Below are 18,482 nucleotides of genomic sequence, written 5' to 3'. Positions count from 1 at the left end.
ACTATATGTCTGTAAAATAAATGAAAATGCCTTAAGTATTTCCCAAAAACGTTTCAGATTTAAAGTTACCAACAGGAATTCTAAATTGTCTTTTATCTATCCAAGAAAAAATAAATTTCCTTACTGTTGACGTAACTGTCGGCAGCTCTCAATGTGGGCAGGTGTATTCTGATGCTGAATCCAATTCTATTAGAAAAGGGGGGAAAATGCTGAAGTTAGAGTATGCCATACCATGACATGTCCACCATAATTATGAATTCTTAGGGTCAGAGTTAAGGATTTTTCTCAATTGTTTCAGCAACTAATCTGACCTCCAAAACTAAAATGCACAATTATTTGCAGGTAGTACACTAAAATATATCTTCAATCATCTTGACAAAGACAAGAAAATAAAGTCCCCACTACATTCAACATCCAACTTACTGATGTTGCTGATAAGTAAACTACCACAAAAATTTTGTTTACCTTATTTCATTTCATAGGCAAGACTTCAAGATTTCTAAGTTGTTCAAAAGAGACCACTAAAAAAAAAATCTTTTTAATAAAAGCAGAGAGAATAGTGTTCATTTTTGCCAAAAGAAAAAAGAAATGCCAGAGACCACCTACGTTTTAAAGAAAATGGTCTTTATGACAAGTGGCCTCCATATACATGTGTTTAATGACTTACAGTATAAAATACATACTTATCAAAATCTTATCATTTATGACAGATATCCTTCTTAAAAAGAGGTCCCTGTTAGATCTACACAAGGATATGGTTTCATATACTCTAAAAACACATTTCAAGTTGTAAAGTTTGCTTTCATTTTAAAATTATACCAAATCATATATATTTATATATAATAAAAGAATTAAATATTGGGCATTACTAAATTAGTAAGTGGTTAAAGAAATAACAACATCAAGAACTTTGCCCTAAAATAACAAATGCACCCCATCAGTTCCTGAAACATTCAAAAAGCTAGTACAATTCTTGAAGTGAACCAGAAGTGAACTACCTGAAAACAAAACATAGTTTAATGCTGTTTTTTCTAACACAAACCAGAAAACTATCTCATATAGTGAGTCTCACAAAAAGTAAAAGAGTACACAATTCTCTTGCTTCAAATACTAGTCTACTGCTAACATCCCAGCTGAGGGTCCACAGGTAAAACCATCATTTGCTACTAACTGCAGAATCTGGCTTAGGGCAGAAAGAGGCAAAGCTAACGTAATATATATGGAGTCTCTGCACCAGGAGTCGTTTAGGTGTATAGCCAGACTGACTTTTTAAGACCTCTCCCACAAAATATTGACTGGGAACTAAAATGGGGAAATTCTGACAAACTTCCTGCCAGCAGAAACCAAAAGGGGGCAACAGGAGCAGTACCTACAAGTTGACAGTGCTTCCTCTTATGTTTTGGGTAAGAAATCTCCCACAATGGCATCTACATTATCAAAATGTCCAGAAGTTAATTTTTATCTCTCAGAGATAAAAGGAAATTTCCTATACCCATCTAGAGGTGATAGGCCATAAGAAGACCAAGAACAGCATTGTTTATGAGTTTTTTAATGATCAATCTTCTGTTTACATCCCTCTCTAAGTTTTCTAAATTTCATCAACCTAAACTGAATTACTTTTGCCACTGACAGACTATCCTTAACATCATAAGGTCAACCCTAACAATTTAAAGTTTTAAGGGACCCAAGAGGTCATCTAGTGAAATTACAGGTAAGGAAATGCAGACCCAAAACAGTTAAAGGATCTGCCCACATAGGTAGTGAAGGGCAGAGATGGCATCTGGACCTAAACCAGCTCCAAATCAAGCAACTTCTCTTACAGATTAAAAGTCTACCTGATAACTACTGAACAAATACTTTTTACGTTCCATTTCTTTATCCAAGTTATATTTTTCTTTCCTTTCCTAGAAAGAAAATTTATAACATACACATATACTCACATTTATAATACAAGCTCCTGATGCCACTTAAAAAGAATATTTTTGTCCTGAGCTACAAATGTTTAAACATTGTGCCACATGAAAATTTTACAACAGTGAACTGTCCAATGACTAGAAGTAGAGAATTTTGTAATCCTGCATGAAGACAAATTTAATGCTAAAGAAACATGAGAGGGGAAATAAAGTTCTATCTTTAAATAGAAAGAAGTAAACATAAAACTGGAAGAGACCTTAAAGGTCATCTAATTCAATTCTTCTACCCAAGCAGACTGCTCTACAACATTCCTGACCGGATTGCCTGAACACTTTCATTGACAGAGAAGCTAAATTTCAAAGTAACCAATGCCAATCTGCATACCTCTAATAGAAGATACTATCTTATACCAAGCTGAAATCTATCTCTCTGAACTTTATTAAAAATCATCCAAAAGTAGAAATGAAATTTGTGTGTATTTACAAAAGTCAACAATGAATACACACATTTTGTGTATAAGAGAATCTGGGATGACTTCCTTCATTTACTCTTATTTTCTCCTAATAATCTCTATTATAACAATCTCTAGTCTCTCTAGGCTCAGAAGATAAAGATCATATGACATTTTCCCCCTAAACAGATTGAAACAGAGACCCCATTTCTAAAAGGGGCTAAAACTAAAAGAATATGGTGACAACCAAGGACATCTGCCTCTACAGTGGTTATCTTGGGTCAACTGCCGCAGCTCCAGAAATGAGCATCAGAGGCTAATCCTTAGTAAGTATAGAATGTGGTTAAGGGAAGAGAAGAGAAGGATTTAAACTAAATGAGAATAAGATGGGAGGAAGACTCACACTCTGGGCATGGATTCCAAAGGCTTCAAAAACAATGATTAAGGTACAAAGTAAAAAGGTCCTTTAACAAAAACCTGCTCCTGTACGAAGGATTTTTTCCCCTATTTTGAGCCCAAGGATTTAGACTACAAATTACAAAGGATTTTAGCAGAAAATAGTTTACACAAGCATATTAAACAAACTACAAAAGAAATTAATCCTGAATTCCACATAATTATCATGAAAGAGTATAACATATTACATCACTTAAAAATCCTACTTTTTCCTTACTATTTTATATAGTGACAGCTACACTAACCATTAAGTACTTAAACCTGAAAAATCCACATTTATATTTCTCCATATTCTGTCATCATCTTACAGTCTCTAAAAATATATGCTAGATATATAAAAAAGCCTCAGTAAATTATTAATCCCATTTATCAAGAGGCAATATATCCTAGCTTTACTGAATTTCTCCAGAGGAAAACCTAAACCAAAGGTTCTTAGTGTGGGACCTGTGAAGTTGTTTTCTTAATATTTTGATAACTGTATTTAAATATTAGTTTCCTTTGAATGCCAAAGGAGTCTATGATACAAAAGAGGCTAAGAATCCCTGAACTAGACAACATAAAAACAGAATGTCAACAAAAAAATGTATACATCTATGCATATATGTATGTAATTTTTTAAAGAAGCCATATACCCAAATGAGTGTTAAGGGACAGAAATAATGCTTATCTTAGTTCTGACATAAATTTTGTCACCTTAGAAAACTAACTTGTTTAGAGTGTTCCATTTCTTCACCTCTAAGTATTAAAAGTTATCTGGCCCATGTTTCCCAGTCAGAACACACTTAAATCAGCATTAAATGTCACTGGCCCTGAACACACAGGTATGTGCAAGGCTGCTAAGGATCTCCAAAGAATGTACCAAAGATAAATGCAACATATCAACTTTTCACATGATTCATAGGATTAAGTTCTCATCCAAGCAGAGAAATACTTTAATCTTATTCAGAGAGATAATTTATGATAAAATCTCCAAAAATTTATAGTTTACATAAAGATCAGATTTAATTGCCTGTCAGTTTCTTAATTTCCAATAAATACCACAACACATCAGAATGTAGAATATAATTTACTCAGGCGCTGAGAATTATACAGTGATCTTTAGAAACCACTCACCTTCAAATGACTACACTCTACGTTACACAGAGAACACATATGTGGAAATATTCTTGGAGATGCAGCATAATAATCATTCATCATAGAAGGTGTTGGAAGTCTCTTCATCTTCTGGGCACCTGCCTGTGAAAACTTGGGCAGCCAAGATGCTTTTACAATTCCAAATGGAGACTGAATAGGAGCATCAGGTTCTGATGAGTAATTTTTTTTCCCACCTCCAGACCCAATATGCATGTTAGATGAATTAATCACAGGTTCATGAGAAATCCTCTCCTGTTGACTTACAGGTGTAATTAACTCAGTTGAAAAGGACTGTTGGTTCATAGGAGGTGGTATCAGAGATTGGCTCATTGAAGAAATAAGTGACTGGCTCATTGCTTGACTAATAGATTGGCTCACAGAGTTCACTGGTTCAAGGACAGACTGTCCTGTCATGTTTAAATTTGACATCTTGCTTGCACTATCAACTGGGAAAAATGACTGATTACTGGAGGACTCACTTTGGAAACCCATCTGTCTGATCAAATCTTCAACTGGAAACATTGAATTACATATCACATTTGGAGCAGACACGGAAATATTCTGCTGGGACTGAAATTCATTCTTATTTTCTTCCGTCGGTTCTTCAGGATCATAAATTCGTACTTCCAATGGATCTTCTGTGTAACCATATTTACTGGCATGTCCATAATCAATCACATTACTTGAAACTGTCTCACCACCAAGGGATTCTTTACCGCTTCTCTGTGAAGGTAAATTAGGTAACCAGCGCCCCATCTTACGCATTCTTATATCCCTCAGTATCAATGGCATGTTTTCTGGGGTTAGCTGTTCATCTGGATATCGACTGAGCTCCTCAAGGTCTTCATTGGATAATCCAAAACTTGCTAAAATACTTGATGCACTTTCCTTTGTGTATCGACTATGTACTTTAGGACTCTGGTCTGTAATGTGTGTTGTGGAACCACGTTTCAGTCCTGCTGCTCCAGATGGACGAGGACTATCATCCCACTGACCAACATGAGGTTTTCCCTTCTTTTGTTGGGCTTCATGAAAATCCATTTTTTCTTTGGCCAATCTTGGGTCAGTTCGGTGTTGCATCATCTGAACATTTGTCCTATGGGGACCCATGCTCTGGTAAGACTCATGGCCCCCAAATCTTTGTGCAATTCCATGGGGTCTTCCTGATGGATGTAATCTTGGGATACCCATTGTTTCAGTTCTCATATATCCTCCATGAGGTTTCATCCCAGAAGGATTAGGTGCTTGTGGCCTTTGACCTGGAAAGTGTCCTCGAGGATTAAACCTGGGTCTTGACATGGCTATTTTCAAGAATGACTGATTTAATAAAGAATAAGGTGATGCTGAACCATGTGAAGCAACGGCATTCAGCTGTTGTAGAGCCAACTGTGTCTTAATCTGAGCAAACTGCAAAGGAGATGGGCCCAACAGAAGTGGGTTTGCAATGCCCAGGTTCAAGGAATTCACAAGTGGTGCGAAATTTTCCAAGAATAACACAAAGCTGAAAGTTAAAACACAAATATTAGATCATTTTAACTCAAACTATTTTATGAAGTGGATTCTATAGCCAGTGAAAAACATTATGAAACGTTAAATCATGAAACCAAGCTAAATTTCAAATGCTTTTAGAATAGAAGCTTCAGGAAAAATTTAAAATCACAATGATCTCAGTATTTTCTTTCTTGTTCTTAAAAATACAAACACTTTGACATAGTGGTAATTGGACATTTCCCCATCTTCTCCCAGAGAGTAACAAGAGCTGTCCAAGGTGCTGGGCAATAGCTTACAATTTTAAAACTTTAAATATTTTTTTTTCAAAAATGATTTTGGAATTTATTTCAGGCTGTTGTAATGTTACAAAAATACATAGGCAAAAAAAGTTGAACACTTCAGATTGTGATGAACTTAATTTTAAATTCTCAATTATAAGATAGCATGCCCACAGAACAGTAAAACTTAACATTAAGAGACATATCAAACATTTTAAGAGACATATCACAAGTCATACTTTTTAGAAGTAAACTGGTTCACTAGCTATTCCTATACAATATAAAGGGGTAATACAACTATAAGATTTTCTTTAGGCAGCAACTTAATGTGACTGGAGAAACGACTTCCATAAATAAATATACTGAAACCCCTATAATAATCAATTGTGCATTAACAATGAATTGTGGGTTTAAATACTAACAATTTTTTTTTTTAGCCTTTCATAAGTTGGCACAACCTTCTTGGAAACTCTCCAAAGACAGAAGACAAGGACAATCAAACTGTGTAACACTCAAGGAGCTACTACACTCCCTAAAGATGCATGAAGGGAAAAAGCCCTGCTGCCCTTCCTCCTCTCTGACTCAGCACGTGGCAGACAACATTAGACTTCAGAGAGCTTCTAGCCAACTGCTCCTTATGCCTGACACGAGCATGGGTGGCCAAGGACACATAATGCATTTGTGCCTGCTTCCATATCATGTGGTCTCTGCTATAACTCAGTGTACTCAGTTACCATCTTTTAGGTCATGCTACAAATTTGTCCATACCTCCCATATCTCTATGCATGATATCCTGTAAATTGGAGAATAATATTAATATTATTAGATTAAACTGGTTAATCCATTCTTCTACAATCCAGCCTAAATGCAGTCACCTAACTAATTTTCTATAACATTTTCATCATATCACCAGCCTATTCAAATTTTTTAATGACTCCCCACTGCCTATAAGACTCAAGTCCAAATTCTTCATAGAGAATTTCAAGACTTTTCACAATCTTCTTCACTCTAATACTTCAACCTGATCACCCATTTATTCTCTACTCAAACCCTAGACTATAACCAGACTGGTCTATTCCCAGTCTCTGGCTCTATCGCACCTTGTACAGAATAAGCACAAATCAGTATGATTTTTTTTTTCTTTTTTTAAGGATCTAAGGCTTACACAGGCAAGAGATTTTGGGGTGCAAGTAGGCTCTGAAATTACACAGCATTTATTGTAAGGCAAGCTCTGAAATGAAAGCATACAATTCCTCCTGGGACTTAGAACAGTTGGTCTGGAAATGTCTGGTTCTGGTACAGTTCTCTTGGCTTCTCCTGTCCTTCCACGAACAACTGAGATTCCTCTCTACTTTCCAAACTCTACTCTAAGACTCCCATATATGTATTTTTATATAGTTTTTTAACATAGTAAATGTTAGTTGCTTTTTAGTTACATCCTTTCCTCAAACATCTCCTATTAGCTTATTTCTTCAAACAATTCTTACATTTCCATCGCCGGTCATGAATTTTCTTACAAAAAAGGAGACTGGAATGAAACCACTATAGTCAATACACAAGTATTTATTACGTTCTTGATTGTGTGCTCAGCTATCCACGGATTATCTGTCTAGTAGACAAAATGGTACTGACCCTAAGTGCTTAATTCATGCTTTCTGAAATTAAAGCAATTATCTTTTACTGGTTTTTACTGGCTCAGCATCACATAGGAAAAGTCTTTATCATGATCCTCTCTGTAGAACTAGATTTAGAGAGTATTTCTTTTTTTGTTGTTTGAAAATTAAGTTGATTACTGTTCAAGTATCTTTACAAATTAGAAAATATGTTTACAATTATATATTTCAAATCATAGTATTTAATTTGAATTTTATAATGTGCATATTGGCCACTTGGGAACCTTTTTCCATTAATATATGGAGACCCCTCCCACACCAACCTCCCCTTGATACTTCTTTCTTTTCTCTTTTATTGCTTACATATACTTCTTTAGCTCTAGGTCCCTCTCCCCAGGTTAAAAATCACTGGCCCCAAGTACTAAACCCACAATAAAGTTCCAAAGTTCCATCTCAGCTATTTCAGAATATGTGAAAAATGTGCTCTCCTAAAAATAGGCTGAAATGTGCTGTCTCAAAACAAAATGAAATTTAAGGAGTTAGAATCTCCCTAAAATTTCTCCTTTTCATTTTTCTTGGGCAAGGAGGCTTGCAATCTTTTTTCTGAATGTAAATAAAAGTTTGTTTCATTCTCCTGAAGCTCCAGTTCAAGAATGACCCTTCTGATTAACATCAAAGTATGGCTTGGACCTGTGATCACTGGCATAGGGGACTACTGCCTAAGGAAACTCTATACCAAGCCCCACTGACATCGTCTCTGCTTCTTATAGCGTCAACTGTTGCACTAAAGTAACTCACCCCGTTGAAGGTGGAACATAAAAGCATCCTTTGCAATGCTCTACACACAACATCAAACTGTAGGATAAAATCTATTCAATGTGAAACACAGAAAAAGCACTCACTTCACATAGTTTGATTTCATTTGTCTTCAAATCTCTCAAGGGAATATTTGTGCTCCAGCTCACACAAAGCACGAAGCGAAACATCTGTAAAGTATATACTGTGTGCAGAGCACTGTGCTACACAGGGAAATTACAAGGTTTAGATAGCAAAGGTCCCTGTCCTCATAAAGTTTCAAAGTCTATTTGGGGAATCAGAACATCCAAACAGATAGCTACACTTACGATCTAAGTATGCCAAAATTGCAAAATGAAATGTTATCTGAAGCCTGAGAAAGACCAAACAAGGCTGATGTGGCATTTAGCTGGAGTTGAAAAGATAAAGAATTCCTTTAAATAGTTCCTTCTAGCCAACTCCCAAGTTGCGCAGCAGAACAGCAAGCAAAGAGAACTCCCTGACAAAAAGTCAATGTTCTTGAACAAGTTTGCCAGTGCATGTTTTTCGTTTCCTGCCGTGCTTTTATATAGCGCTGGGGTGGCCTTAGTTCAACAGCTGCCTTTCTGAAATTCACTTAAATCTCAATACTTTCTCACCCTGCATTTCAGGTTCTTCAACTATTTTGTGATCAAACATCAATCAACTAACAGCATTTACTACACATTACTGTATTTCAAGCCACTATGCCAAACATGGCTGTTTTCTCATTGTGTATTTTACACACAGTCCAGCTTTTACTTCTTCATTCATTGTAGCTAAATTTCCAAACTATTTAAGTATAGAAATAATAGTCAAGAGAACATAAGAGCTAATCCAATTGGTTTTAAACAGCACTCAATTAAGTATCTACCTTGTTGGGACAAATTACTTATTGAAAAAAAATTACACAAAATAAAATCAGCTCAATAGCTTGTACGAATCACAAGTAGAAAGTTAAACAAAGCTAGGAAAAGTAATAATAAAAGCTAGCATTCTTTATGGTTTTCAAAGGAAATTATGTTCTCTCATTGGGTTCTCACAACAACCCTGTAAAGTAAGTGCTTTTATCACTATTTTACAAATGAGGGAACTGAGGTTACAAGAGGTTACATGACTTGCCAAGTTACACAACCATCAAGTGTACAGAGCAGGCAGACACAGGCATACCTGACTCCTAGTCCAATACTACCTACTAGACCTGGGACATCAAACTCAAATAGAAAGGGAGGTCAACTAATCTGTAGGTAAGGATCCCTGAAGGCTGGGCTACAGTCACGCTTTTAAAATGCTTTATTAAAAAAATGTTTTATTTTAAAAAAAGGAAAACTCTGGGGGTAGTGGAATAGTTCCAAAGTAGAACAACATAAATCTATAATTGTAATCAGAAAAATAAAGAGGCTTATGGAAATCCAGAAGGATGACATTTTACGTATTTATGAATGCAACACCACACAACTTGGGTAATCAATCACCAAGGTAAAATCCAGTTCTTATGCTCTAGAGTTCAGACAATAAGTAGTTTTGTGGAAATTATCCAAAAATGAGAGTCCAGGGCAAAAGAATTTTCTGGATAGCTGAGGGCTTAACACTTTACACTTAGATGCTTTACTTTATCATATTTTGGTAGAAATGTTCCAAAAATCTAGTTGTTACTCAATACTCTCCCCTATGCAAATCTTCTGCTTCAGCTAGACTTTCTATTCATTAGTCACCAAATATTTACAATAACAAATACTCTTCTGGCCCTTTCCCTGAACCATCCTCTTTTTCTGGAAATGTCCATCCCTTCCCCTTCCTTCAAGGGTCAACTCAAGTCTTCCTAACCTGCCTGGTGACTGCTGTTTCCAGTAAGCTACATTCTAAAACATTTAATGCTAATCATAATCAAAGCTGGGGTTACCCAAAGAACAATGGGGAGGCACACGGTAGGCATGAGAAAGCTGCAACTTACTACCAACGATTACGGGTACAGAATTTAGCATATCGCTGTCAGACACTATCGTTTTGGTTGGTTTTATTTCACTATTTTTGCTATAAAGGAATACTGTCTGCTTTTTTTGGGGGGGGGGGGGGGCCAGTAAGGCTAATATCCAGAAATGACTGTGATGTAAAAACAAAAAGAATAAAAAACCTATATTATCATAAACAAGCCATCTTCAACAGTACCTTCTAACCTGCTGTGATCCAAAATTTTTCTTAGTCATTTAGAATTGAGAACAAATTCTTCAGTCATCATCTCTAGTAATGGGGATTTCCATTCCATCTTCTTCAGACTGCCCTCTCTATCATCCCACTGTGTTAATCTTATATTTCTATTGGCTATGTTTCTACTGCCTACACAAATGACCATGTCACCTCCATCTTTGATCTATCCATCCCTGCTAGGCACATCTCTCCCTCCTTTTAGAGCTAAGTTCCTTGAGAAAGCTATGCCTCTCTTCTCTCTCTCTCAATTTTGCAGTCTGGCTCCCAAAAGTTACCCATGATCTCTACCACCGCTATATTTTACAGCCTTTTCTCAATCCTCATCCTTCTTAACCTCTCTATAGCTGTTGATGTGGTCAACATCACCCTCTTTTGGGACTCTTTCCTCTAGGATTTCAGAACATTATTCTTTCCAGTTTTTCCACCTACCTGTCTAACTACTCCTTCTCAGTCTCCTTTATTGGATCTTCATCTGCTGACCATGAGTGTTCCCAAAAACTGTCTTGTCCCCTGTTCTCTTCTCCCTTTATACTACTTACAAATTCATTTGGTGAGCTCCCGTGGATTCAATTATCATCTCTATGCTGATGATTCTCCGCTATCTGTCCAGCCCTAACCTTCAGGTTTCCAATTCCAAGTACTTACTAGACATCAAAATGAACGTCCTGTAAACACTTTAACATGTCCAAAACTCAAATCATTATCATTCCCCTCCAAAACCTCCCTTCTTCTTAACTTCTCAATGACTGTTGGTGGTACCACTAGGCTCCCAGTCCCCCTAGATTTACAACCTACATGTTATATCCTCCCCACATCCAATCTGTTGCTAAGTTCTGTCAATTTTACCTTCATTTCCTGTGCATGCTCCCTTCTCACTTCTTGACACTGTCCACTCCCTCATCACCTCACACCTAGAATATTGCAGAAGCCTGATAGTTCATTTCACTCCCTCCTCAAGCCTCTCTCTGCTCTAGTCCATCCCACATTTGGCTATCCAAGTGATCTTCCTACAGCACAAGTCTGACCATGTCACTCCTTACCACCCCACAAAATAAAATCCAGGGGCTCCCTAAATAAAATCCTTTGCCATTCAAAGCTCTTCATAATCTGCTCCCTATCTTTACAGTCTTCTTACACCTTATATACCCCCAAATATTCTAATACAGTGACACCGGTCTCCTGGCTGTTTTCTGAACTAAACACTCCCATCTTCTTGCTGTCCCGTATGCCTAGAACGGTCTCTCCTTTCTTTCTGCCTCCCAACTTCTTTCACCCTCCCTGGTAAAATTCCACTTTGTCCAAGAAACCTTTCCTGATCCCTTTTAATGCTAGGGATTTTCCTTTATTATCTCCAATTTGTGCTGTATGTATCTTGTTTGTACATAGCTGTCTGAATGTTCTCTCTCCTATTAGACTGGGAGCTCCTCAGAAGAAGGAACTGTCTCTTTTGAATTTCTTTGTATAACTAGTGCCTAATACATAGGAGGCATCTAATAAATGCCTAATAATAGTAACACTCAAAATAGGTATCTGTAAAAAAGCTTTCAGACTCTGCAAGTCATGTTAGTGCCTAAACATTTTCATGGGTTGCAGAGTCTGAAAAGGTAGATAAATTTTATGAAGTCAGTTAAGACTCTTCATGTTAAAAATCAATATAAACTCTGTAAAAAACTGCTACCATAGGAAAATCTATTCCCAATTCCAAATCAGAACAAAAGGCAGCAAAACAATATTTCCTTGGTCCCTTCATGCTTAAAGGAAAGCATAAGGGAAGGGAAGCTTATATATATACACTGATAACATTGGTTACAAAGCAATAGATATGTTAGGGTCAATTGCTTCTTGTGAATTCTGAATCAGGAAACCAAGGACAGAACAGGAAAGTCAGGTGCTGTAATTTACCATCATTCTTAAATCTGGAAGGGCCAAATCCTATAAGCATTATTCTCTTTTATATGCATGTCATTTCAACAACTTTTTAAGAACAACTGTTTAAGGAGAGCTCCCTATACTTCTCTAAAGCTTAAAGCTCTCTGCTATCTAAAACAAGGGTAGAAACTGAACATAAAATGTCTGAGGATGAGGGTGGCCAACCATCAGAATCTCTTAGGAATCAAGAGCAGAGCTTCTACTCTGAACCACCTGAAATGCTGAATGAACTACACAGAAAACTACATGAAAAAGTTTCAGTTATGGCTAAATTTTACATTAGATCTGCAATTTTGCACAGACCAAAAACAATTATATTCAGCAATGTTCATTATGAAAATGTTTAATGGGAACCGACATTTACATATAGCCCTTTAAGATTTGCTAGGTGTTTCATCTGTTAATTCATTTGCCAGTTCCAATAATTCTGCCAGATGGACGAGGCTAGGCCAGTTTAAGTGACGTGTCCAGAGTCACACAGCTACTAACTATCTGAAGCAGGATTCAAACTCTGTTCTACTTGATGCCAAGGTATGCACTCTACTCACTGTACCATCTTGCTCCAAATTTTCTTGATTCTTCCTTTATCCATGATATTCCACACTGCAAATATATTTCAAGCCCGTGGTCAAACTAGTCAGGGACATGCTGGTTTAATCCAGATTTTCAGATGACATGTGCCAAAGTGTAAAATGCTGGACCATGTTAGAATCAGACACTTACTGGGTCAGGCAAGTCATGTGCCCGCTCAGGGACTCCAATTCCTTATCTCTGAAGCACAGATAAACATACTTCCACGCTCATCTTAGAGTTGTGATTAAAGTGTTTTATAAACCTTAAATCACGACTTAAATGTGGATTATTATAAAGCTTTAAGCCCGTCCCAAGAAAACAATAGTCCCAAACCCATCAACCTTACATAGTGGGTTCAGAAGTTTTATCAGGAAATGGAGCAAAAGGGCCACAATAACTTTTGTTGGGATCCTTCTGTGACAGCCATTACCACAGACAAGAGCTTCCTGTAATCTCATTCCTAGCACTGTGGAAGAGATACATTTCATCTTCAGTTTATCAGTAACCTGAGCTTAGGCAACTAGTAAGATCCCGGAATTATTCCATAACGGTATGGACAATGTTCCCATCACCAAGGCAAACTCAAAAGAGGTCAGCTTTATTCACTCTCCTTTACACAGGCAAGGGGACCTAGAACCTAGGGCTAGCTAGAATCTGCTTGATACTAGGAATCTTAAACTTAGAAAATTGTACTTTACGCTAACTATTCAGTGCTTTAACCTAATAGTTTGTTAACTAAGAGATGTCTAGTTTCCTTATTAGGGATTATTAGGATTAAGGTCAAAACGGATTACTAAATGTAGCAAAATTTTGATGCTTTACAATATTACGCCATCAAAAAATGTGACGTGCAATGCAAACCACTAGTGTACCACCATCACAACATGCCCACAAAAACTTTGAAAAAAAAAAAAACCTCAGCAGAACTAAGTCTTGGTTGGCAAAGTTTTGTACATTTTCTCCCACATCTTTTAACATTTAGTTTAAGATAAAAACTATTCTCCTTATTCCAACATGACCCTAAACTGAGGCATGACGGATGGGAAAGGCAAACAGCACCAGCACTGAAGAGCAGTTTCCAAAATAAACCTTTAAGTCATTGGTTGTTTTCAGGGTGCTACAAAACTTAATGATCAGTAGTGACATAGGACAGAAAATAAAGAGAAGTCGACTTCTAGAAACTCAGTTACCATATATTAAGAACACTGAGAAAGGTGCTCTGCAACCACAACAAAGAGCTTCAGACTGCAGACTCCAGTCTCTATTTTCTGAACTATAGTGAAGAAGGCATGGGCTCCTGGAAGGGGGGAAGATAGCTGTTTGCATAAAGATCACAATAAGCGATTTGGTCTCACAATCTCAAATTTCACCCCAAGTTCCTTGGTCGAAACATTACACAAAAATAGACAGAAGTTCACCGTTCCCTTGGGAGTAGGGGGCTCCCAGCGGAAGAAAGTTGCAAAAGCAAACAGAAGCAGAAAGAGTAACACTCCAAGAGATCCTGGGAGACCCTGCCTGGATGGCTCTGACAGCAAGGAGCAGGCAGGTAAAGGCCCTGACAGGGGTGCCTACCCACCCCACCCCACAGGGGTCCTTGAATTTTAAAAATATTTAGTAATTGTATTTAAATATTATAGGTTTCCTTAGTAATGTATCCTATAAACATTTAAAAACATTATTATTCCAGGGACACAGCCTATTCTAACTCAACTTTCCTTTATATAATTAAATCTAAAACACAAAACAGCATCTTAGATGAAACTTGTTCATAGAGATCCACATTAAATGGGTCAGTCAAAACATATCAGTGCTTGTATTCCAGGACAACTTTAAAACAATTCTGAAAGAAATAAAAAAACTACACAATTCCTTGTACATGGCTACATCAAGCCAATCTAGTCCACAGTAAACATGTTAATATTACCCAAATTGATATTCTTGTCCAAACGCCAACAGGTTACCCTTTGTAAAGATAAAACGATTTATCACCTAGAAAAACAAGCAAGTTGTCAAGAGGAGCCAGAAATATAAAACTGATAAAGGAGGGCTTGCCAGATTTCAAAACACCCTCCAATTAAGAAATTATCCAGGTAATTAATGACAGCAGACATTTACATGGCACTTTAAAATTCTACAAAGTGATTTACATATGTTGCCTCATTTGAGGTTCAAAACCACCCCAATCAAGACGGACATTATAAATATTACTCCTACATTAAAAACAGGAAATTACAACTCAGAGAAGTTTAAGGGACTTATCCACAAGTCACAGAGCAAAAGGCAGCACAGAGCCCCCAACTTCCTTATGCCAAATTCAGTACTGTTTCTACTATGCTGCTACCCTGCTTATTGAAAAATGGGGGAAAAGACAGATCAGTAGAATCAAATAGGAAGTCTAAAGGAGAAGAAAATGTGTGAAAGATCAGTATTTATTCATTAAAGCCACTCAAAAAAATTGATAATAGATTAAAAAGTCTACATATTGAACATAAGAACTAGAAATGAAAAAGATCTGAGAAATAGATCATTTAGTTCAACTGCCTGATTTTACAAATGAGAAAACTAAGGTCCAAAGAGTGGAAATTATTCCTCCAAATTATGGAATAAGGCAGCAACACAACTGGGATTATAACTCAGGCCTCTGGATACTTTTAATGAATAAATGCAAGGAATCATTAGACATCCAACTCCTGAAATTTAATAAACAAAAGATGTTATACTACAGAAAATACTATATTCAATGTAAAGAAACAAACTGGGGAAACTTTATAGTAAATCGATCTGATAAAAAAAAAATCTGATATCCAGAAACTATTAGGGAGTAATTAATTCCCATGTCCCCCAACCTAAAAAGATATGAATGAAGAAATGAACTATTAGTCACTTGAAATTCTGTCCAAACTCTAAGAAATTCAAGAAATAAATTAAAACAACCTCAATTTGGCAAAAATAGCCAATACTGGGAGGGGTAATAAGCCCCTAGTTTGCAGATCAGGAAACTTAAAATTCACAAGTAAATGACTCACCTGTAATCAAACAGTATCTGAAACCTAATTTTTTCCCAACCCTGTCACCTAAATTGATCTTACTGGTCTTTATACAAACCTTTGATCTGATATAATCATTATCAATTAATTACAAAGAATTTCTTAAAGATGTGTGTCACTGAGGCTTGAAACCTGGGTGAGTGAAGGATGATGAAGGCCTCACATAAAATGTTATTTAAAAGGACATAAAATGCTTTACATGGAATAGTGAAAAACTACAAACAACCTACGTGTCCATAACATCCAAAACCTACATTTAGGGTTCCCTTTCACCTTTGTATTATATTCAGCCCCTACGATGGCTGGACTGATATTCAGTTAATATGCCATAATGTCCAAAATTAACTTGGGGAAATCTCCACATGAAGTTTTAGGTAATCCTTCCTATTAGGGGGCGGTGATATCACGCATAAGTACACTGAATACTATAATTTAGCTTACTTAAATGTTCTACTATCCAGACTAGGGAGAGTTTTGGCACATTCCCAGTTAAATTTAGCAGATAGGTACTAAAACGCCTGCCTCAAGCTCCAAGTCTATTCTTTCCTAGGCATGGCCTGGGGAATCTCTCTGGGCCCTCTTCTCTTTTCCCTCTATACTATTTTACTTGGGGAACTCCTCAGTTCCCATGGAGTCCATCATCTCTGTGCTGATGACTCTTAGATCTATCTGACCCCTATCCTAACCTCCAGATTCACATCACTGTCTCTAGGACATCTCAAACTTGATGTTCTACACGTGTGTCATCCTCCCCCCCTTCCCTTCTTTGACACTGTCACCAGTCTGGTGCTGGCCTTCATCACCTCACACCTGGACTACTGCAACAGCCTGCTGTGGGGGGGAGGGGTCCTGCCTGCCCTCCAATCTCTTCTCTCCTCAGTCCATCCTCTACAGTTGTCAAATTAATCTTCCTTAAATATAAATCACAACCAAGTCACTAAACTCCAATAGCTCCCTGTCACCTCCAGGATTCAATACGTTTACAATTCTAAGCCATTCATAACCTGGTCTCTTACCACCTTGCCAATCTTCTTACATCTCAGTACACCCCCTCACACCTCTCCCATGAGTAATCTGTGACTGTCACCCTGACCTCAGTCCACTTCCCAAATCCCCCATCCATGACATTCTCTCTACAAACCCACCTTCCACATGGGGCCCAGTCCTTCTCTGTTGATTATCTCCAGCATAACATCTCTCTTGCTCGTACTTGTTTGCATGTGGTCTCCCTTGTCAGACTGAGCTTCTCGACAGCAGAAACCTTTTGTCTTGCTTTTGTAACCCCAGAACGTAGCACAATCCCTGGCATATACAGGACACTTACTGACAATGGCATCTTTGGCTCCGTAAAAATGCTAATGAAATACGGGGTTTTACAGGATGTGATGAAGGAGGGAGGAAGGTGGCCGTTAATTACTGATATGGAAAACAGAAAAACAAAGGAGATGAGAAGAATAAAAAAAATTCAGAAAGACAAGCAAGAGTCAAGTATCAAGACAAAAGGACCTTCATGAACTTATTTCTACTCTTAAGGGACAAATAATATCCTAGACTGCAGGGTCACACGTGTGGCCAACTCGGACCACACGTGCCCTACCCTCAACCCTTACCCTGTTGTGTTCCTTCTTTTTTCCTCTGGGAGGGGTCTGCCAGAACTATGACAAACGGCTGCTATCTATTGCAAACTTCAGTGAACAAAGCACTTTCACAGATACATATATGGATAGAACAGACTGGCTTGGCCCCAGAGAGGTGGGTTCTGATTCTTTCTCTGACACTGTGGGTGACCAAAAGCAAGTCACATGACCTCTGTGAGACTCAGCCTTCTCACCTAAAAATGGGGTTTCTAAGAGCACTGGCACTATCTGCTTCACAGGGCCACCGTAAGTCCTTCAGCTGTTACTATTGCCCCAAGTGTCCATTCTTTGAGAGCTAAATGGGGTGGGTGAGGGTGGACAGAGTCAGGATCCATGAATCACTAGAGTCCCACATAAAAGTCACTTGACTTCTCTCAACCTCAGGTTCCTCATATGTATAATGGGGATAATGCTTCCACTACCACTTTAGAAGGTCCCAAGCAAATAATCAGTGAACCTGACAGCACTACCTACATAAATGCATGAGGAAGAGTCTTCATTTGCTTCTCACAACTATTCTGTAAAGCGGAACAGTTATTATTATCCTCAGTTTACAGATGAGAAAAAGAGGTGAAAGAAAACTAGGGGACTTCCCCAAGATTCTCAAAGAGAAAAACTGGCACTAGATCAGACATATTCTGACTCCAAGGATACCACTCTTTCTTCTTTAATGGGATCATTTTCAGTTTGGGGTCTCTCAATTACTACTTCACATCATTCTCAGAAAAATACATTAAAATATGAATGACTAGAAAGCTATGTTTATTTCTTGGTGAAATCTTATCTCTGACACTACTAAATAATTCTGTTGGATTCATTATGTCTTACTATGGAAATTTAATGTGTTTATTAAATGTCTACTGTGCACAGAGCACTAGGCTAGGAAAGCATAAAAACATCAAGATGACCCACGTGGCGCATACAGTCCAATAGGAAAA

The 18,482-nt window shown here is 37.4% G+C and overlaps 1 protein-coding gene across 11 annotated transcripts in view; it reads right to left on the bottom strand.

The window, feature by feature from the left end:
- The window catches only part of ZNF638 (zinc finger protein 638), a 145,477-nt gene that overhangs the window by 64,922 nt on the left and 62,073 nt on the right, over positions 1–18,482 (bottom strand). For 7 of the 11 annotated variants that reach the window (XM_072643252.1, XM_072643956.1, XM_072644690.1 and 4 more), the window contains exons 2-3: positions 3,935–5,456; positions 125–186 (exon numbers count right to left, since the gene is read on the bottom strand). In XM_072643252.1, coding sequence (XP_072499353.1) covers positions 125–186; positions 3,935–5,254 — 1,382 coding nt within the window. In that variant the 5' untranslated portion in view covers positions 5,255–5,456. Of the gene's footprint in view, positions 1–124; positions 187–3,934; positions 5,457–17,052; positions 17,324–18,482 lie in introns of all 11 variants that reach the window. The other 4 variants (XM_072649210.1, XM_072649952.1, XM_072650256.1 and 1 more) reach the window with 2 other exon arrangements.

The sequence above is a fragment of the Notamacropus eugenii genome, chromosome 1 (assembly GCF_028372415.1).
Source record: "Notamacropus eugenii isolate mMacEug1 chromosome 1, mMacEug1.pri_v2, whole genome shotgun sequence".
Lineage (NCBI taxonomy): Eukaryota > Metazoa > Chordata > Mammalia > Diprotodontia > Macropodidae > Notamacropus > Notamacropus eugenii.
Note: the sequence above shows the minus strand (reverse complement) of the source record. Positions and strands in the feature narration are given on the sequence as shown.